Source organism: Oncorhynchus gorbuscha, linkage group LG12, assembly GCF_021184085.1.
Source record: "Oncorhynchus gorbuscha isolate QuinsamMale2020 ecotype Even-year linkage group LG12, OgorEven_v1.0, whole genome shotgun sequence".
NCBI lineage: Eukaryota > Metazoa > Chordata > Actinopteri > Salmoniformes > Salmonidae > Oncorhynchus > Oncorhynchus gorbuscha.
Window position 1 is genome coordinate 68,206,505 of NC_060184.1, and position 22,012 is coordinate 68,228,516.

The window sequence follows — 22,012 nt, forward strand, 5'->3', positions numbered from 1 at the left end:
TGGGCTCGACCGCGTGGCGACAAATTGGGCTGTCTGCCAGCTACTCTGCGAAGGGGACTGCTGAATAGCCTATCAACCACATATGTTGTGGCATTCGCAGGCCAATGGAATTGCCATATAGTAAAGGCCTTTCCCTCCTCAAAGGGTACCAATTTCCTAGAAAATTAAGCCCACAGGTTTAATTCTGGGTTAGCCTATACAAAGAATAGTGAATGCATTTAGCCTTGATGTTTTTGCTACCACCAATCTAATATAGATTGTAGTAGCCTCTGGGCACGTGCCCTGTGTGCCCGGTTGGTATCCAGTCATAAGTACTACAAGTTTCAATAGCTGGCTAGACTAACTACCAATCGAAAAATGATTTGCTGACATGGCTAATTGAGTGACTATCAGTGCCTGACATAACAAGAGAAGAACTGCTGCTGCATTTCGAAATGGCACCGGGTGTATTATACTATTCACCCCCCAAAAAAAAAAAAAAAATACGCATTGGTATGTTGAGACACAAACTGAGTTCCTAAAAAAAATTGGGACCGGTAGCTGCCCCGAGTAACAGACAATTAGACAATCTGCTTAAACCTCTGGATACAATGTCACCGTCTGGAAAGTTGATACCAAGTAGCCAGCCCATCGTTGCGTAAAGGATGGCGGGCTATCATTTGACTCTACTTAACCCCCTCGTGAATAGAACAGACATGTCACGTGTAATAGAAAATAACTGCTATTCATGTAGTTTTATGAAAAGTCATATGGCCTACCTACAGTTACCTACTTCCTTAAAAACTGTAGGCTAGGGTACATTAGGAACTGCCTACTGAACTGGCGAGGACATTAGACTGGCCCCAGGACAACGTTGCTCACAACCGCACATTCCTAAAAATGCAAACTGAATGTAGCTATGCAAATCACGTAGCCTACCTGCCCGACTGTCCTGTTGCAAGTTTAGTATATTAATGTTGTTAATCCAACAAGGTATGTAGGCTGTTTCGTCTCCCTTCTGATGTTTTAGTCCTTCCTATGCCAGACCGCACGCGTCACTGCTATAGAGGCTACTTTGGAAAGCGCTAGAACCCTATCGTCACCCCATTCAACTTTTCAACAGATAGTATTTTCCGCCGGTATGTCTGAATGAAGAGCAGACAGAGGTCCACGTATAGCCTACACCCCCTCTGTCGCTGAGGTTGTCTGGTCAGTAGGCGGCAACACGACTGCCTGAGTGGCGGAGTCCGTTTCTCCTTCATACTTCTGACGTCAATAGAGGGGGTGGGTAACCCTTTATTTCCCTCATTCATTTTTACCAATCTGAATCAAGACAAGGGTACTGTCTATCAACAATAGCATGTTCAATGAAATAAGCAAACATTGAGCTTATTAACCCACAGACATATTTTCGTACGAAAATGGATGCACACACTTCAGTAAGTAGCTCTGGATAAGAGCGTCTGCTAAATGACAAAAGTGTAACATGTTATGTGGAAGGCTATTTTGGGTCCCAAGCCAAGTTGTTTCAGCAAAGGTCAAAGATCAGTTGTTGGCAAAGTATAGCCTATCAACTGGAGAGCTACGGCTCCTTTCTGTGACATTGGTGAGGTGTTGAGCTATGGTGGTGGATTTTTTATGATCTGGAAAGAAGCCAATTGAATCAGATCAAAAGTATTTACTTCCCCAGTATGTTCAATCTCTGTTGTCTCTTCTGACAGAGTATATTTAAACAGCCACAGCAATGATGCCAACACATTTGTGAAGGCAGCGGGTGGTTTTACACAAGGACTTTCCTCAACTACTGGAACTAAATATATGGCATCTTGGTTACAAGTCTAATAGTTTTACTACAACCAGGCATTTGTGCTGATGGAGTGACGTAACCTCAAACTCACACAGTAGGTTAAAAGTAGAAAGATGGCTTATGCTGACTGTAGTGCTTTTAGCCTGGCCATGATCACAACATGCCCCTTATCTTACAATACATTGACAAGAACAACAGGTGGCTGGAAAGTGTTTCTTTATTCAAAGCAACAATACATGACATCTTTGTCTAACAACTGTACAAAATAGCCAACAAATAGAAAACAAATTATACAATGTGTGTAAATTATTCACATCCAATGGTTCACATTGATTTCATGTAACAACGGTAGGAAGATTCCTGTGCTTTTATTTTTTAAAATAAAGATGGGTGTTACATACAGTCTGAAGCTGTTCAGCCACACACACAGAAATGAGTTGTATATGCTGCACAAAATTAACATTCGTCATTGTAAATTGTAATTTACAATAATAACAATTCAAACAAAGTTAACAAGGCACTAGTGTGGATTCAACTCAGAGTCCAGACTAAACTTGTGGTGGTCACATTCTTATAGTGGACATACAGCAGTGCAACGTTTTAGTGCTGTGGCTTCTTGAATGGGTGTGGCATGTGGATGGAATATTAATTACATAACAGCCACTAACCCTATACCTTAGCCTACATGGGACAGCTATCAAGATTAACTAAATGTAATCAGTATTATTCACATCGGAATGTTTTGGTTCTAACCAAATGCTCCTGGAAAGTTCACCTGGGTCACGTTCATTGGGGAGTAACGTTACAGATACACATATATTATGTAGAACAAACTCATGTAGAATAAGGTTTCTTGACAGGTCTATAAAAGGCATTTATATCTACAGCATTCAGAACATTGCACCCTTCTGAACACAACCCTGATATTGAGGTCTGCTGTACATCTACAAACCAGCTGAAAAATCAAACCATCCAAGGCTAACATTTCTTTTTTTCCTCAACTGCATACTTATTCACATTTTCACAATAGCAGAAACCCATGGGCATCCAAATAAATTATTAAAATTACTTTCTAAAAGCCTTTTAATTGAAAAAATAATAATCTAAATGAATCTAAAAACCATAAAAAGTACACAAGGCACTGTGCAAAAAGTAAAAATATTTCATGGATTCCTTACATTGGCATTCATTTCTATCAAAACATTGTTTCTCATCTGCTGCGCTCATCACGCCATTGGCTCACATCTTCTGTGATTGGCTTGTCAATCAAAGGGGTACGCAGTACATAGTGAGGCATGCAGTAGAACTTGAACTTAATCACAATAAACCCAGCACCAACATTAAGGAAGAATAAAGAACTACCAAACTGAAAACAGAACCCCACATAAACCCCAGTCATCTCCCAGTGTTGCTGATGGTTGGGAACCATTTTCTTCCTCCACAGCACAGTGCCGACAGTTGAACTTTAATGAGAATTTGTTCTTGACTGACTTGCCTAGTTAAATAAAAATTAAAACATCCATCTACCTGGTACCACACTATTAAAGGCCCTGGGACTTGAACCATTGTTGCTCTTAGTAACAAGTCTGTGCATGAGTCGTCCCTTTAGCAACACCCCTGGTTACGAGAGAGTCCTCAGAGGCGTGTCCCTGTAGCCTTTACAACCCCAGGCTTCAGAGGGCGTAGTGAGGGCGCCAGGTGTGACGGTGTCACTGCAGAATTGCTGTTCTGTTGGTTACAAATTTCTGCTGAAGCAGCGACAGAGAACTGCGGAGCTATGGGGAAAAGAGGAGAGGGAAAAAAACTGTCTGTACAGACACAAACACCTGCCGGAGGGATTCGGGAGCCTGTAACACAAACATAGCTGGTCGTTTGACTGACCTGCTCCAATAGCTTGATAGAGTCCTGCAGCACTGCTTTCAGCAGCAAAGTCTCCTCTCTGGTCCTGTATGTTGGGGCCGGTTCGGGAAAGTCAGCGGCAAAACTGAGGAGACAGACAGTCAGCATGACGAGAGAGAGGATTCCACAACAACCCGATCCTGTCAGATCAGTGATTACTCCAAGAAATGGTGAAAGAAAGTTTTTCCTGACTTGGATGCATGCTAAGGGGACGTGGCTTACCTGCAAACCGATACGCTGTATTTATTTTCTAATTGATTATAATTGTTAGGGTTAGGTGTTTGGTTAAGTTTAGGTTAGGTTATAGATTGTCTGGTGTTTCCTACTAGCACTGACTTTGCTGATAGCTTCTTTATTGAGGACAAATGTACTGACTATGACATGTGGTTGGCTCACCTAGCTATCTTAAGATGAATACACTAAGTCGCTCTGGATAAGAGTCTGCTAAATGACTAAAATATCAAATGTAATGTGTAAAGTGCAGGCCTTCACCCGGTGTGCAGCAGCCTACCTGCTCTCGGTCCTCTCCCGGAGGTGGTGCTTGGTGCTCAGGTACATGCGGTTGGCCACATCCTCCATGGCCCACAGCTTAAAGAACAGCCCCAGGTTCAGTACTGTTAGGATGAGCAGACTGGGAACACACAGCCAAAGAAAGAGGCTGTGAGGTTTCCGATTACCTGGCTAAGATCAACAGACACCTGGCTAACATACTGCACCGAAGTGTTTGAGGTCACGAAGCAGAATGTACTCATAGCAAGTGGTACCGGAGCTCCAAGTCTAGGTCCAAGAGGCTTCTAAACAGCTTTTACCTCCAAGCCATAAGACTCCTGAACAGCTAATCAAAAGGCTACCCAGACTATTTGCATTGCCCCCCCCTCTCTTTTACACTGCTGCTACTCTTGTTATTATCTATGCATAGCCACTTTACTATGCATAACTCTACCTACATGTACATATTACTAGTGATGCACCAATATTACATTTTTGGCCGATACCGATATCCAATATGTTCCTTGCCAAAAAAAACGATACAGATATTTAAAATTTTAGCAGCCTTTTAAGCATTCTAGTACAATTAAATAGTTAACACACACACACAGATGCAGCGGTCTAAGGCACTACATCTCAGTGCAAGAGGCGTCACTGCAGTCCCTGGTTCGAAGCCAGGCTGTATCACATCCGGCCGTGATTGAGAGTCCCATAGTGCGGCGCATAATTAGCCCAGCATCGTCCGGGCCATTATTGTAAATAAGAATTTGTTCTTTACCGACTTGCCTAGATAAATAACAGGTTACACACACCACACTGACCAAAAAGTTATTTTGTTGGCATTTACGTATGTCCCCATTACCAGTAAAACATCATCAAAACCTATTTCACTTACTTGCTGTGCTGTTTCGTTGTTTAGTCATTTAATTCTCAACCAGGATTTCATGGAACGCCGTTTGAGTCATGTCAAATAACACGACATCTGTTTCAGTAGCTATAGTTAGCTAGCTAACTATATAGCTAGGTGTCATCATCTAAAATAACCCTAATTTATAAGACAGTTCTTATTTGATTCATGGTGGTCGGACCAAACTATATAAAGCTAGCCACAATAGTGGACTTTGCAGTTAGACTTCAAAATAAAAGTATGTATTCATTTTGATTACTGTCAATGACACTTATTTGAAAGGCAAATCGCAAATTCCACTATTGTGCCTAATCCTTACTGTGAATAGCTTCACAACACATAACCCGGTACGGTAGAGCCTCACTAGCCAGATGAAGCTAGCTGGCTGCTTATAGCGAACAACAAGTGGCAACCTAGCTAATACTTACTCACAAGGATTCCTAAATCATTGTTAAGAATAATGAAAATGACTGCAAGTTCTACTGGTCATTGTTTTCAGGCTGGTTGTATTGGTGCTAGCTAGCTACCAAGCTAAAGCTAGCTACCCCAGAAGTTTCGGTCGAACCAATGATGGTTTATTACCAACGCGGTATTGTAAAGATATCGTTCGTGGCTGGTGTTGGCAGACTTTTTTTGTACAGTTTTGACACGCAAAAACCCAAACGGTATTCCATAGTGTGTATGTCATGAAGCTAATAGCAGTGACGTTATTACTGTGTAACTCTGGTAGGGCAACGTCTGAAAAATAGCGCACTTGGTAGTGTGTACTGGCACTCGACCAGTCGGCGAAAGCCAACATCACCCACAACAGAGAACGGTTGATAGTCAAGGGTAATGAATACCATTATCTTGGCTTTAATGGATTTCGCCTTTGAGTTGTCTCGCTGAAATTTTGTTACTCTTTCAAATAACTGCTCGATCTACACAGCAGACATTGTGAGCTAGTTTAGGAATGCTGTGTTGCACGTATAGCGCAAAAATTTTACGTGGCGTCATTGCGTCATGTACCCATGTTATTTGGGTATGCACGTCATGTACCTATGTTATTTGGGTATGCACGTCATGTACCTATGTTATTTGGGTATGCACGTCATGTACCTATGTTATTTGGGTATGCACGTCATGTACCGATGTTATTTGGGTATGCACGTCATGTACCTATGTTATTTGGGTATGCACGTCATGTACCTATGTTATTTGGGTATGCACGTCATGTACCTATGTTATTTGGGTATGCACGTCATGTACCTATGTTATTTGGGTATGCACGTCATGTACCTATGTTATTTGGGTATGCACATCAGTTTAGTCATCGGTTTTGCACATCGGGGCGTTAAACAACATCAGCCAATACCGATGTTTGGCATTTTAGCTCATATCTGCCGATTCCGATATGTTCACCGATATATCATGCATCCCTACATATTACCTCGACTAACCGGTGCCCCCGCACATTGACTCTGTACTGGTACCCCCTGTATATAGCCTCACTATTGTTATTTTACTGCTGCTCTCTAATTATTTGTTACTTTTATTTCTTATTAGGTATTTTCTTTTTAAACTGCATTGTTGGTTAAGGGCTTGTAAGTAAGAATTTCACTAAGGTCTACACCTGTTGTATTGGGCGCAGGTGACAAATAACATTTGATTTGAAGAAAGTACACAAACAATAGAAAAGGTTCATGATGATTTACAGCGATACCGTTTGAGTGTTGACTGGTGGTATAGACTTACATGATGCTCATCCCAGCTATGATGGTAGAGATGTTCCATCGAGGTGGATCCTTCATATCTATGGGATCTGACAACCGGGAGAGAGCAGAACAGCTTGAAGGGAAGACATATGACTGTGTGTCTATTGTAGGACATTGGACTGATTGACTGTTTGTGCAATTCACTCATATAGTACACATGTAATGTTATCCATGTGTCAGAAGATGTTTGTTAAATAGACAGAACAGGTATGTACCCGTCTTGCCCTCTCTGTGAGGGTCTAGGTCAGGCTCGTATTGCTTGCTGGGCTTCAGGTGCTCCTGTAGTGTCCGACTGAACGTCCTCCTCCGCCAATGATGCAACCCGCCAATCATCTTACCGGGGTCTCCGCATCCCTGGTTCAGCTCCGCCTCCTCTTCCATCAGCTCAGATTCTGTGATGACATAGGGTCAAAGGAAAAGTTGGGTCAAATGGCTTGGAAGACAGGGGTCAATAGATGACTAGAAGTGGTAGGGGTGATGTAGAGAGGACTGCCGTGCAGACTGTAGGGAGGTTGGGTGATAATCGACATCTCATGAGGAGAGTTGGACTGTCAGTGTGAGTGCAGGGCTCTGATTCAGATCTAATCTAACGAGACTGGAGGGTGAGTAAGAGAAGAGCAGAGCAGATGAAGGGTAGGGAGATTGGTCGTTATACAATATAGGAGAGAGGGAGCTGGACAGAAACCAGTGAAGCACCAACACACAAAGAGAGCATGGGCCTAACCCAACACTCACAGGCAGAGAGACTAATTGGAGATTGAGAAGTGGAGGCAAGAAGACAGAGGAAGATACACTCAGAGATCAGCCAAACAAGGAGGAGAGAATTGAAGAACTACAGAGAAAGAGGGGACAAGACATTGTAAAAGATGGAGTAGAAAGAGAGATAGAGAAGGGTGAAGAGATCTCCAGGGCTGCAGCAGCCTACTGCCCACCCAGGTGTCTGAAGTAGTCCTCCAGGCCACTCCAGGAGTTCTTGGTAATGAAGGACTTGACCAGCCCCCACGGCTGCTTCTTATACTTGACATCAGTGTACACCCTAAACACACAACACCAGCACATCAACTCTACAGTTGTAATTGAATAGTAATCAAATGATCTATATTCACATTCTGTAATGGGTAATTAGTAACCACAAAATCTGAAGTACCAAACATTTAGTATTTATTACAAGAAGAAGAAGTCTGGACACAGCAAATAAGTGCTATGAAGTCACAGACCTGGGATATGAGAATGAGGAGGCTTTATGCCACTAGAGGAATGACTCCAACAAAGCTGGAAAATGTCGTGGAGGGCTGTACAGACAGCACTGCTGATTCTCACTGTGACCAAAACCTACCAGGGAGAAGGGAACCAACAATACACCGGCCTGCAATAGTTGGAAGTGAATTGACCTTTCCTAGGGGATATTGATTAGACTTTGACACAAAAACCATGTAAGAGGCACATCGCACTGAACAAAGAGACCGTGAGCGCAGCGAGAAGCTCAACCGCAATACCCTGAAAGTCTTTACCCTAAAGTAAACTGAGCAGATAACAATGTCGAAAGGCTGTGATGTCTCTGCTGCTCACCTGAGTCGACATTTGCGTTTGGAATGGCGGATGATACAGTAGCGGTTCTGAGTGTAGAAGTAGTCGTGGTACGGGACGTCGTGTGTGTAGACCTCCGAGTCGACGAGGTAGTACTGACCTTCCCTGAACTCCTTGTACAGGATCTGACAGGACAACATAGGAGTTACACACACTCTGGAGAAAAGACATTCCACACACCTGCACACACACTACTAAAAACCAGCCACGCGCAGTGCAGACCTGGGCTCACCTGGTTCTCCGTGGCGGTGGAGAACTTGCCCACCAAAGGGTTGGTGATGGTGATGGTGTAGTTGAGACTCCTCTTCATGGAGCCAGACGCGTCACTCTGCCACCGTGTAAGGATGGCATCTGACAACAATCACACATGTGTTTTGTGTTAACCCATCTACTACTTTATTTGGTACCACATTAGAACAACGCTCGGATAGTCACATTTAAAAATAGCTTGTGAGGACAAGTCCGTCTTAATCAGAGGAGAGGACTGTGGCTTATAACAGGGTGGATGGGGAGATGACTCACTGGTGATCTTCCTGGCGTTCATGAATCTTCGTATGAAGTGGGATTCGGTAAAGAGCAGTTCAAACATCTTTTTTGCACTGATGTTGAAGACCGTGTTCACATAGAGCCTGCCATGCTGCTGGGAGACACTCCCCATCTCCTCTACAGGAGAGGCAGGGAGAAAGATGGGGGAGGGGTCAGCATGATCTCAGAGGGATGCCTCTACAAACACATTTAACAGGTCACTAGCATAAAACAAACAATCACTTTAAAGTAGCATGCATTTAACAAACACATTTGGGGGTCAATAGTACTACCACCCACATGCCTGTTGGGTAGAACCAATGAACATACAGTGGGGGTTAATTCTCACCCTCCTCTGCACTCTCCGAGCCGCTCTGTTCAGAGAAGCGGTCCAAGTTAGAGTTGAGGTCCAGAGAGAGCTCAGAGCGCTTGGAGACCCTCTCTGGGGCAGAGCGGTCCAGGGACGGGTCAGGAGTGCACCGAGACGAGGTGCTGCAAGCATCATCCTGTAGGATACACAATGGCAATGTCACTCTTCCCTGACTATGGAAGCCTTGCTATAAATGCCATCAATCTGACTGGTCATTCACTTGCAATACTCATTAAACAATGAAGAGAATATGTGGAGACATGACTAAGGCGAATACTTGATATCATCCAAGCCTTGTGTGAGAATTTGTATTTAAACTTTATTTTGACAGGGAGTCAATGCTGAGACAGAGGTCTATTTTCCAGATGAGGCCTGTATAGCACCACAATACTACATGAAAATACAATTAATCACATTAAGCTACACATTTATATTATACACAACAAGCACATTCACAATCACATTCTTCAGTAAAAAGATCCTTTAACAGCCTTCTGAAACACACCAGAGGCACCAATTTCTCCCATTTTAAACTGTATTGTAGATCATTCCACACGTAAGTTGCAAGGAAATTATAGGCTGATTTACCTCATTCTCTAGACACCAAAGGAGTCTCCAAAGTTAACCAACGCTGTGAACGGGCTTGATAACTTGTCATTTTAAATCTTAACAGTGATGTTAGATAAGTCTGAAGTTTGTGGAGCAGGGCTTTGCCAACAAAAAGAGTAATGGTGTGATCTACGGGACTTCAAAGAGGTGTCGTACCGTGTTTCCTGAGTTGATGGAGCTCTGTCCGAGGGGTGAGGGTAGGTCCTCTCCCTGGGGCGCAGTGGGCTCACAGGAGCCCTGATCCCCCGGCTGGAGGCGCAGAGTAGACGGCCTCCCAGAGTCCTCTCCACCAGGCCTCACGGTCATGCTGCCACGGACCAGGTGGGTAAACAGGTTGAAGAAATGTGTCAGTTAGACAGATGTAGGTGAGTGCATGATGTTCTTTGTGCAGTCCGAGAGAGAGATCCAGGTGTGTGTGAGTGGTCATCCTCACCTGGTGTGTTTCTGCGTGGTTGAGTCTGCTGATGTCTGTAGACTTTCTCTCTCTACAATCCTCAGGCCCAGGTCATTGCCATAGTGCTGCTTGACCATCTGCCACAGCGCCAAACTACTCAGTGGCTAGGAGAGAGGGAGAGGAGCTTGGTACACAGCGGCACTTGAAAAGATTTCTGTTATTATGGAAAAGCAACAACTTTCCTGGTCGTGTCACCACCAATCAGCTTTTTGTAGGTTATAACGTGCAAAAGCTCAATCAAAATAAAAATTATAAGGATGAATTCCTCTGTCTGTAACATGATAACTATCTTTCACATGTGCATGAATCTCACACAGCCTCCAGTGTCTTAGTTTCAATGAAACAAAACAGCCCTAACCTGCTCCTTACTCAACCACACTGATGTCCGGAGATTCAAAAACAAAACAATAGATGCAGTGTGGATTACATTTAGCGCCACCTTTGATTGGAATGAAATTATGACCAGACAATTTTTTATAAAGAACTGACAAAAAAATATGTCTGGTACCTTTCTCATAGTGAAATTGCACACTGTAGCTATTGACTAATAGCTACAAAACATAATGTTTATGGACACCATGATGCGCCCCCCCAAAAAAAAACAACAAGCTATTTTTTTAAAACATATATATATACGTGATATACGTTAAAAATCATTTGAGGGATTGAACAATCGTTGATCACTTTCGAGTCAAAAGAAAACAATTGAATAGTATTTCCCATGCAACAGAATCTAGTCAAGAAAGCGGCCATATGGAACCACGGTTTCTTTAGCCTAATTCCAAACTCTGCACAGCTAATCATCATTTCGATCAAAATCTGTCACTTGCTGCCAATCAAGTAATTAAAGGCCATTTTAAAGTTGTTTTACTTACTTTGTAGCTATTTCGCTCTTTCCCAACAGTTGTTACGTATACCTGCCTGGTAGCTGGACTTAACTATAACCTGTGCGCCGTCACAAAGCAATCAGGAAGTTAGGTGCTTTGCCCAACAACAGGAACAAGAGTGCTCCGCCCATTTATAGAAAGATAGATAGCTTCGATAAAAGCTCTATTAGATGCCAACCTCGTGAACGTTCAGTGGCAACGGAAATTAGATCTGCTGCCCTGAAGAATGGCGAGGTAACGAAACGACAGCGCTTTCTCGGGGGCAGGGTGTGTGTCTTATGCAAATTAATCTTCCTAGCCACACCTTTGAGGGGTCATTGAACCTTACCTTCATTCGCTAACTCCCGAGCCACACCAGTGTTATTGTGGGTTGATTTGACAGCTTCATTCCCTTGATCCACAGTCTTCCATATTGCACTAGTTGCCCCTATAAATTGCATTAATTCTAGGTCCTAATATGATTTAGTTTTATCTCAACTTTGCTATCAAAAGAGCTAGTATGTTATAAGAAACAAAACATTATGAATATTCAGCCTGCCACTTCCCCTCATATACAACATAAGAACTGAATGCCATGGGAACCTCGTTTAGGGACATCGGGCCAGTCTGGGGGGCATGGTGTTTACCCAGGACTGATTAGATAAGAACAGCCAGCCAGGGTAAAGTCACAGAAGCCTTGCATACTACATAAAGATCTGGATAGGCTGCATTAAATGACAGACTAGAGCTATGATATAACCATCACCATTGATACTACCTGGTTATCTAGTAGTTGGCGTCCATGCAATTGGATCAATGTGAGAATCTCAATTGCATACTCCTCAGGTCCTCCCTCCACGCCTCCTTCTCAACACCCATTGGAGGAGAAGGTCAGTGGGTATGGGACCTCTGGCTTTTCCATCCAATGGGTTTTGAGAAGGAGGCGAGGAGAGGGGACGCGAGGAGTATACAATAAAGATTCTCCCAGAGCCATTCGATGAGATATTCTTATTTTGGCAAAATACCATCCTTTCGTCGACTCCTCCGTCCTCTCTCCTCCGTGACCCGGAAACCGATAAGTGGTCGAGGAGAGTGTCAATTAGTTAGTAGGTGAACGGAGGCGCTTCCTCCCGCTGAGGAAGCACAGGAATATTCTACCGGAGTCCTTTGCGGAAGAGTTTAGAGATCTGCCACAACCCCTTTGAATCAGCGGTTTACTCGGAGGAGAAAAGCATGCACATATTTAAAAACGATATGCTACTTATCTTTTTATCTATAAAATGTCACAACTAGGCCTCCCGAGTGCCGCAGTGGTCTAAGGCACTGCACCGCAGTGCCTGCTGTGCCACTAGAGATTCTGGGTTCGAGCCCAGGCTCTGTTGCAGCCGGCCACGACCGGGAGACTCATGGGGCGGTGCACAATTGACCCAGCGTCGTCCAGGTTAGGGGAGGGTTTGGCCGGCAGGGATATCCTTGTCTCATTGAGCACTAGCGACTCCTGTGGCGGGCCGGGCACACTGCATGCTGACAAGGTCGCCAGGTGTACTGTGTTTCCGCCGACACATTGGTGAGGCTGGCTTCCGGGTTGGATGGGCATTGTGCGGCTTGGTTGGGTTGTGTTGTGTTTCGGAGGACGCATGGCTCTCGATCTTCTCCTCTCCCGAGTCCGTACGGGAGTTGCAGCGATGAGACAAGACTGTAACTACTACCAATTTGATACCACGAAATTGGGGAGAAAAAGGGGTGAAAAAGAAAAAAGAAATATATAAAAAGTCACAACTAGCTACATGTCTTTGTACTACCCTACACATTTCATTAGGTACTCCACCCCTGCAAACGTCATTTCATACAAGTGCATTTGTTTGACCTTTGACCTTCCTTTGACCTTTTTCAAAAGGAGGGGACAGAGTAGAGTAAACCAATTGAGAATCTCCCCCGTTTAGCTTATTACCGTACTATTGTCCTATTATTTCCTTATTAGCAAGAGTAGGATTGAGTGAGAGGAAGACGATCCTAGATCTGTGCATAGCGTAACATATAAATATCCTTGTCATATACAGTGCCTTGCGAAAGTATTCAGCCCCCTTGAACTTTGCGACCTTTTGCCACAAAAGCTGCTTTTGCTGCTTCAAACATAAAGATATAAAACTGTATTATTTTGTGAAGAATCAACAACAAGTGGGACACAATCATGAAGTGGAACGACATTTATTGGATATTTCAAACCTTTTTAACAAATCAAAAACTGAAAAATTGGGCGTGCAAAATTATTCAGCCCCCTTAAGTTAATACTTTGTAGCGCCACCTTTTGCTGCGATTACAGCTGTAAGTCGCTTGGGGTATGCCTATCAGTTTTGCACATCGAGAGACTGAAATTTTTTCCCATTCCTCCTTGCAAAACAGCTCGAGCTCAGTGAGGTTGGATGGAGAGCATTTGTGAACAGCAGTTTTCAGTTCTTTCCACAGATTCTCGATTGGATTCAGGTCTGGACTTTGACTTGGCCATTCTAACACCTGGATATGTTTATTTTTGAACCATTCCATTATAGATTTTGCTTTATGTTTTGGATCATTGTCTTGTTGGAAGACAAATCTCCGTCCCAGTCTCAGGTCTTTTGCAGACTCCATCAGGTTTTCTTCCAGAATGGTCCTGTATTTGGCTCCATCCATCTTCCCATCAATTTGAACTATCTTTCCTGTCTCTGCTGAAGAAAAGCAGGCCCAAACCATGATGCTGCCACCACCATGTTTGACAGTGGGGATGGTGTGTTCAGGGTGATGTGCTGTGTTGCTTTTACGCCAAACATAACGTTTTGCATTATTGCCAAAAAGTTCAATTTTGGTTTCATCTGACCAGAGCACCTTCTTCCACATGTTTGGTGTGTCTCCCAGGTGGCTTGTGGTAAACTTTAAACAACACTTTTTATGGATATCTTTAAGAAATGTCTTTCTTCTTGCCACTCTTCCATAAAGGCCAGATTTGTGCAATATACGACTGATTGTTGTCCTATGGACAGAGTCTCCCACCTCAGCTGTAGATCTCTGCAGTTCATCCAGAGTGATCATGGGCCTCTTGGCTGCATCTCTGATCAGTCTTCTCCTTGTATGAGCTGAAAGTTTAGAGGGACGGCCAGGTCTTGGTAGATTTGCAGTGGTCTGATACTCCTTCCATTTCAATATTATCGCTTGCACAGTGCTCCTTGGGATGTTAAAAGCTTGGGAAATCGTTTTGTATCCAAATCCGGCTTTAAACTTCTTCACAACAGTATCTCGGACCTGCCTGGTGTGTTCCTTGTTCTTCATGATGCTCTCTGCGCTTTTAACGGACCTCTGAGTCTATCACAGTGCAGGTGTATTTATACGGAGACTTGATTACACACAGGTGGATTGTATTTATCATCATTAGTCATTTAGGTCAACATTGGATCATTCAGAGATCCTCACTGAACTTCTGGAGAGAGTTTGCTGCACTGAAAGTAAAGGGGCTGAATAATTTTGCACACCCAATTTTTCAGTTTTTGATTTGTTAAAAAAGTTTGAAATATCCAATAAATGTTGTTCCACCTCATGATTGTGTACCACTTGTTGTTGATTCTTCACAAAAAACACAGTTTTATATCTTTATGTTTGAAGCCTGAAATGTGGCAAAAGGTCGCAAAGTTCAAGGGGGCCGAATACTTTCGCAAGGCACTGTAAATGCCCTTCTTTAATCCCAGCCCCCATTGCCGCAGGAGGCCTTTTGTCTTTTGGTAGGCCAACATTGTAAATAAGAATTTGTTCTTAACCGAAATAAAGGTTAAATAAAAAATTTAAATATAAAAACATTGTGGACTTTATGGGTAATAGGGTGGCATTTGGGATGCAGGCCCAGTGAGTGAAGTGAGGTTATGAAGTCGCTGAACTGAGCCTCACCTTGTCCATCAGTGTGTTCTGCCACATCCGGAACACTCCCTGGTAACTCTTCTCTCTGGCTGAGAAGGAAGTGAAGAACAACTGTAGGGAAGAGAGCGACAGAAGCGTGTTAATATTATTGCAGTGATAACCATCCATTGGTTTGCATTTAGGGCAGACAGAAGCATGTTAATATTATTGCAGTGATAACCATCCATTGGTTTGCATTTAGGGCAGACAGAAGCGTGTTAATATTATTGCAGTGATAACCATCCATTGGTTTGCATTTAGGGCAGACAGAAGCATGTTAATATTATTGCAGTGATAACCATCCATTGGTTTGCATTTAGGGCAGACAGAAGCATGTTAATATTATTGCAGTGATAACCATCCATTGGTTTGCATTTAGGGCAGACAGAAGCGTGTTAATATTATTGCAGTGATAACCATCCATTGGTTTGCATTTAGGGCAGACAGAAGCGTGTTAATATTATTGCAGTGATAACCATCCATTGGTTTGCATTTAGGGCAGACAGAAGCGTGTTAATATTATTGCAGTGATAACCATCCATTGGTTTGCATTTAGGGCAGACAGAAGCATGTTAATATTATTGCAGTGATAACCATCCATTGGTTTGCATTTAGGGCAGACAGAAGCGTGTTAATATTATTGCAGTGATAACCATCCATTGGTTTGCATTTAGGGCAGACAGAAGGGTGTTAATATTATTTTGCAGTGATAACCATCCATTGGTTTGCATTTAGGGCAGACAGAAGCGTGTTAATATTATTGCAGTGATAACCATCCATTGGTTTGCATTTAGGGCAGACAGAAGCGTGTTAATATTATTGCAGTGATAACCATCCATTGGTTTGCATTTAGGGCAGACAGAAGCGTGTTAATATTATTGCAGTGATAACCATCCATTGGTTTGCATTTAGGGCAGACAGAAGCGTGTTAATATTATTGCAGTGATAACCATCCATTGGTTTGCATTTAGGGCAGACAGAAGCGTGTTAATATTATTGCAGTGATAACCATCCATTGGTTTGCATTTAGGACAGACAGAAGGGATGAGTAACGTGTTATTTTGTCAGTGCTGCAGCTGTAGGCCTACTCCTGAGGGGTTAAACCATGAAAAGCACAGAGTCTCTTAGGTCTGGACCAGGGCGTTAGTGCAACTGTCCAGGGATATTAAACAGAACCCAGGTGGTGTTTGAGTGACTATACTGTACCTTCTCTGAGTCTGTGCAGATCTGTATGGCGTTGGGGATCAGCCGTGCTGTCTTCTCTCTGTACATGGCCTTGATGTCCCTCAGAGTCAAGGCTATCTACGACAATATAGCACAGTGATGTCCCTCAGAGTCAAGACTATCTACGACAATATAGCACAGTGATGACCTCCAGAGTCTAGGCTATCTACGACAATATAGCACAGTGATGACCTCCAGAGTCTAGGCTATCTACGACAATATAGCACAGTGATGACCTCCAGAGTCTAGGCTATCTACGACAATATAGCACAGTGATGACCTCCAGAGTCTAGGCTATCTATGACTAGAGCCATATATTAAGAGAGTTCTGCCAACTTTTTGAACAGCTGCCATGTTGGCACCTTTATTCTCTACATGTTTGTGATGTAACAATACGAGAGCGCCTCTGACAGTTCCCTATGAAATGACCCACTGTAAACAAGCTAAATAGAGCAGGGAATTTAACAGACATTTTTATTGATTCGTTTTGGGGATAATGTGTATCCAAGTCAACAAATTGCACATCTGCTTTCACTGTGAAAACTGTCAGCAGTAAACAGCACAAAGCAGAAACGTTAATTATCACTTAGCAATGGCTATTGAGGAGAAGGTGGCGCTCCATGAATGTTAATATATCACTGTATACTCTAAATACAGTATATCACTGTATAAAACCAGATAACACAGACCACATTTAACACGACCAGAATAATGCAATACATACACACATTTACAGCATATCACGATCTGATTAATTAATCCCCAAGACAGAAAACTCCTATTTTCCCATCTCTCCCCCATGTGTGAGCTCACCTTTGTCCCCCGAAACACATTGCTATAGAAACAGAGCCAGTTCTCTGACAGGTAGAGGCGTCCCTGCAGTAGGATGTCTCTCTGGAGGGCACAGGTATAGTCTGGGGAAAGACACGGGACACACCTTGACACAGGTAAGTATAGTACGGGTGTGCTGGTAGATGCAGGTGAGAGAGGTGCCAATCTTTTGTTTTTAAGAGATGATAATAATAATAATGATTATAAATATTATTAGGGTCCATTTCTGGATGGGGCCTCTCTCTCCCCATTTCTCTCTCACACCCACACAGACACGTAACTCACCCATGATGAGTCTCTCTGACTCAGGCAGTTCTCTGAACAGCTTCTTGAACTCCTCAACTCTCTGTTTGTAGGTGGGGGCGGGCAGGGCTTGGGGGGCGGCCAGACACTGGCCCTGAGGGTCAGACATCTGATTGACGGGCCACAGAGGTAACATTATAATAACAAAGCTAATTTCAATAGTAATTTCTATAGTACAGAGGTCATGCTGGCTAAAACTGCTGCATTCAGTTTTTTCTTCATACAGTACCAGTCAAAGTGTTTGTTAGGTGTTAAGCCTGTGTTAAAAAAAGGTGATTGTCACTGTTGAACTGTGTTTGGGAAATAAAGACAGACATGGTTTTGAAAAGGTAGTGGTAATATTTCATCCAGTACGGGGTAAGTTGTGTTCAAGCTACAGTACCAGTCAAAAGTTAGGACACACCTACTCATTCAAGGGTTTATCTGTATTTTTACAATTTTCTACATCGTAGAATAATAGTGAAGACATCAAAACCATGAAATAACACACATGGAATCATGTAGTAACCAAAAAAAGTGTTAAATCAAAATATTTTTTGATTCTTCAATGTAGCCAACTTTTGCCTTGTTGACAGCTTTGTAGACTCTTTGCATTCTTTCAACCAGCTTCACCTGGAATGCTGTGGTTGAATCTGTCTTTGAAATGCACTTCTCGACTGAGGGACATTACAGGTAATTGTATGTTTGGGCTACAGAGACAAGGTAGTCATTCAGAAATCATGTTAAACACAGTCTATGCAACTTATTATATGACTTGTTAAGCATATTAGTACTCCTGAACTTATTTAGGCTTGCCATAAAAGGGGTGGAATACTTATTGACTCAAGACATTTCAGATTTTTGTTTTTTTATTAATTTGTAAAAAAATAATAATAATAAAAAAATTAAATACCACTTTGACATTATGGGGTATTGTGTGCAGGCCAATGACACACAATCTCAATTTAATCCATTTTAAATTCAGGCTGTAACACAACAATGTGGACAAGTCAAGGGGATTGAATACTTTCTGAAAGCAGATTGAGTGGACAAAACATCAGAAACACCTTCCTAATATTGAGTTGCACCCCCTTTTGCTCTCAGAACAGTCTCAATTCATCAGGGCATGGACTACAATGTGCCAAATGTGTTCCAATGGGATACTGGCCCATGTTGACTCCAATACTTCCCACAGTTGTGTCAAGTTGGCTGGATGTCCTTTGGGTGATAGGCCATTCTTGATACACTTGGGAAACTGTTGAGCGTGGAAAAACCCAGCAGCGTTGCAGTTCTTGACACACTCAAACCGGTGTGCCTGGCACCTATTACCATGCCCCGATCAAAGACACTTAAATATTTTGTCTTGCCCATTCACCATCTAAATGGCACACATACACATACACAATATTGAAAATCCTTATTTAACCTCCCCTTCATCTTTAATCTCCCCTTCATCTACACTGATTGAAAAGGATTTTAAAAATTACATCAATAAGTGATCATAGCCTGACCAGGTGAAATCTATGTCATGGAAAGAGTTCCTAATGTTTTGTACACTCCGTGTGTATATACATATTTATATATTAAAGTGACAGTTGGTCAATACGCTCTCGCTATTCAGTAAATAGAGAGAAGACCAGGAACTGAACATTAATGTAGCTGAAAAACAGTATCGGCTCATGAGCTTTGTATACTGTCACTAGTACATCACAACAAAAGCTAAATGTGATGAAGTGATGTCAACATAATAGATGGCAGAATGTAATGGGACGTCTTCTCCACTAGAGGGCAGGAACCGTTATAGTCCACACTGGAAATGTCTTTGGCTTGACCACATAAAAACAGACATTATACAACATCAGGAGAAAATCCTCAATCTTTAAATAAAACTATTCAACATACAAAAGTGCTACAGTGCAAGTGCAGATTGAAGTTAGTAGTCATTACATCATTGGTCTAAAAACCATAGCATCAATAATTCCTAACTAAAGATACATCGTCATCGTGCAGTGTTTATGTCTGTATGGGTGGGCAAGCAAGCAGACTTTATGACATTTTATACAATGTAGGGGTAAGTGCATGATAGTCACAGACAGGTCAACTGAAGGGCTCTGTATCTTACTTCATGTTCCTCAGAGCTCCACCTGTACTCCCCCATGGGGGCGGTCTCGTCTGGGACGTCACTGCCAACCCCTGACGGGGAAACCTGGTCCATCAGACCCACTGTTCCGCTGCCTGGATAGAAGAGATATGTTATAATGTTACCTGGTAGCTTTAGAAGGTCAACTCCAGCAGTCCCTATAGAATGACTACTGGACTGGACATCTTGCTGCTGTAAAGGGGTCTGTTTATGGCTGGTCTCTCCTGAAGAAGGTTACACTTTGCAGACCATGCTAAGAAGTATGAGGATGGAAATGGCATCTTATGCAGGTCCATCTTCTAACCCATATAATTCAATTTGAACACAATGAATTACTTGTTATGCTTTGCAATGTTAATGACAATGGATTAGTGATCTAATATTGAATTAAAGTATGTTAGCTCAAAGTTCACTGCAGTCAATGAATAGCATTCTCACAGACGTTCCTTTGTCCAGTTGTGAAAGGGCAGTGTGGAGTGCATTAGATTGCATCATCAGTTTACCTGTTGGGGCGGTATGCAAATTGGAGTGGGTCTAGGGTTTCTGGGATAATGGTGATGTGAGTCATGACCAGCCTTTCAAAGCACTTCATGCCTACAGACATGAGTGCTACGGGTCGGTAGTCATTTAGGCAGGTTACCTTAGTGTTCTTGGGCACAGTGCTATTGCAGCTTTTTTCGTTTGCCAAGCAAGGTCCTTGCACACTCGTTCGGTTCGCCTTGCCAGCCGAACTGACGCATGCTGACGCCTTTAGGGTAACATCAGCCTCATTCTACCCGTGATATCAAAACACTAATGTTTGATAAGGCGAAAAGGAAATAAACGAGCTGGTATCATTTTCATAAACCAATTCTGAATAAGTGTGCTTCAAACGTTTTTGCTTTGAATTCTTCACAGCTATCGTCTTCATCTGTGCATGAGAGTACATCCGACTCAGTTTACCCAAAATAAAACAAGTCCCATTCTGAGCAATTATACAATGGGCAAATAGGTAAAGTTTCGTTGAAATCTAAAAGGGTAGTGTCAAAAAGGGATTGAATTCAAATGTATTTACCCTGCGTCTTCATCATCCACCATTTCGGATCTCTTTGGGGATATTAAATTCGTGATAGGCAGTTAAAAGACGGTCCACATTCATAACCTACCTGGAAACGACACAATATATTTATCTTCTGCACCGAGTTGTGAGTCTGGGATGAATGAAGGTTTGTGGAGTCGCGGATACCTGTAAACCTATCACCAACGGCTCCGTTTGACCGCTCTCAGATCTTATTAACGCAAAACTAAATCAGTAATGTGTACATCTAGGTTTACTAAAATAAATGGCACTGGCGTCATATAGCCAATGTGCTACACATCCGTACACCTGGCAACAGGTATCACCTGACCCAGCCCATAAGAGAAAATACCATGAAGGAGATCGTTGTGCTTTGTCATTTACCATTTGCGTACTGATGGCTGTCTATAATAGTTCTAAAAATAGCCATCATTCTCTGTGCTGTTCCACTCTCACAGATCGTGTTCTGGAGGTGCTTTACCGAGTCACAGTTCTCTCTATTCCCATTTCAAATAATGTTCATTGGCAGGTGTGGGGATGCAATATATTTATTGTATCTGAGCCTCCAACCACCTGCATGATGAGCCCTCAAGGAATGGGCCAAAATTCACCCAATTTATTGTGGGAAGCTTGTGGAAGGCTACCCGAAATGTTTGACCTAATTTAATGGCAATGCTACCAAATACAAAATTTGGAAATGTGATGAAATAAAAATAAATAAAAGCTGAAATAAATAATTCTCTACTATTATTCTGTGGTGATCCTAACTGCCATTAGGTACCGAGATGAGATCCTCAGACCCCTTTGAGACCATATGCTGGTGCAGTTGGCCCTGGGTTCCTCCTAATGCAAGACAATGCTAGACCTCATGTGGCTGGAGTGTGTCAGCAGTTCCTGCAAGAGGAAGGCATTGATGCTATGGACTGACCCGCCCGTTCCCCAGACCTGAATCCAATTGAGCACATTTGGGACATCATGTCTCGCTCCATCCACCAACGCCACGTTGCACCACAGACTGTCCAGGAGTTGGCGGATGATTTAGTCCAGGTCTGGGAGGAGATCCCTCAGGAGACCATCTGCCACCTCATCAGGAGCACGCTCAGGCGTTGGAGGGAGGTCATACAGGCACGTGGAGGCCACACACACTACTGAGCCTCATTTGGACTTGTTTTAAGGACATTACATCAAAGTTGGATCAGCCTGTAGTGTGGTTTTCCACTTTAATTTTGAGTGTGACTCCAAATCCAGACCTCCATGGGTTGATAAATCTGATTGGCATTGATAATTTGTGTGATTTTGTTGTCAGCACAT

General features: G+C 42.8%; 1 protein-coding gene across 2 annotated transcripts; it reads right to left on the reverse strand.

The window, feature by feature from the left end:
* Nucleotides 1–1,985: 1,985 nt before the first annotated feature.
* Nucleotides 1,986–21,098, reverse strand: LOC123991298 (protein Aster-C-like). Of its 2 annotated transcripts, none has more exons than XM_046292754.1 (18): nt 20,790–21,098; nt 19,627–19,739; nt 17,508–17,634; nt 17,205–17,305; nt 16,374–16,469; nt 15,159–15,239; nt 10,360–10,484; nt 10,083–10,233; nt 9,297–9,453; nt 8,945–9,085; nt 8,655–8,773; nt 8,405–8,547; nt 7,768–7,871; nt 7,051–7,227; nt 6,816–6,882; nt 4,197–4,343; nt 3,668–3,770; nt 1,986–3,561 (listed from the first exon to the last, which is right to left on the reverse strand). In XM_046292754.1, the coding sequence occupies exons 2-18, from the start codon at nt 19,717–19,719 to the stop codon at nt 3,496–3,498; spliced, it is 1,998 nt and encodes a 665-aa protein (XP_046148710.1). In that variant the 5' UTR covers nt 19,720–19,739; nt 20,790–21,098; the 3' UTR covers nt 1,986–3,495. The 2 variants fall into 2 exon arrangements, with proteins under 2 accessions (XP_046148710.1, XP_046148711.1); XM_046292755.1 differs by having other exon boundaries at nt 4,197–4,316; nt 20,790–21,089.
* Between the last annotated feature and the right edge of the window lie 914 nt (nt 21,099–22,012).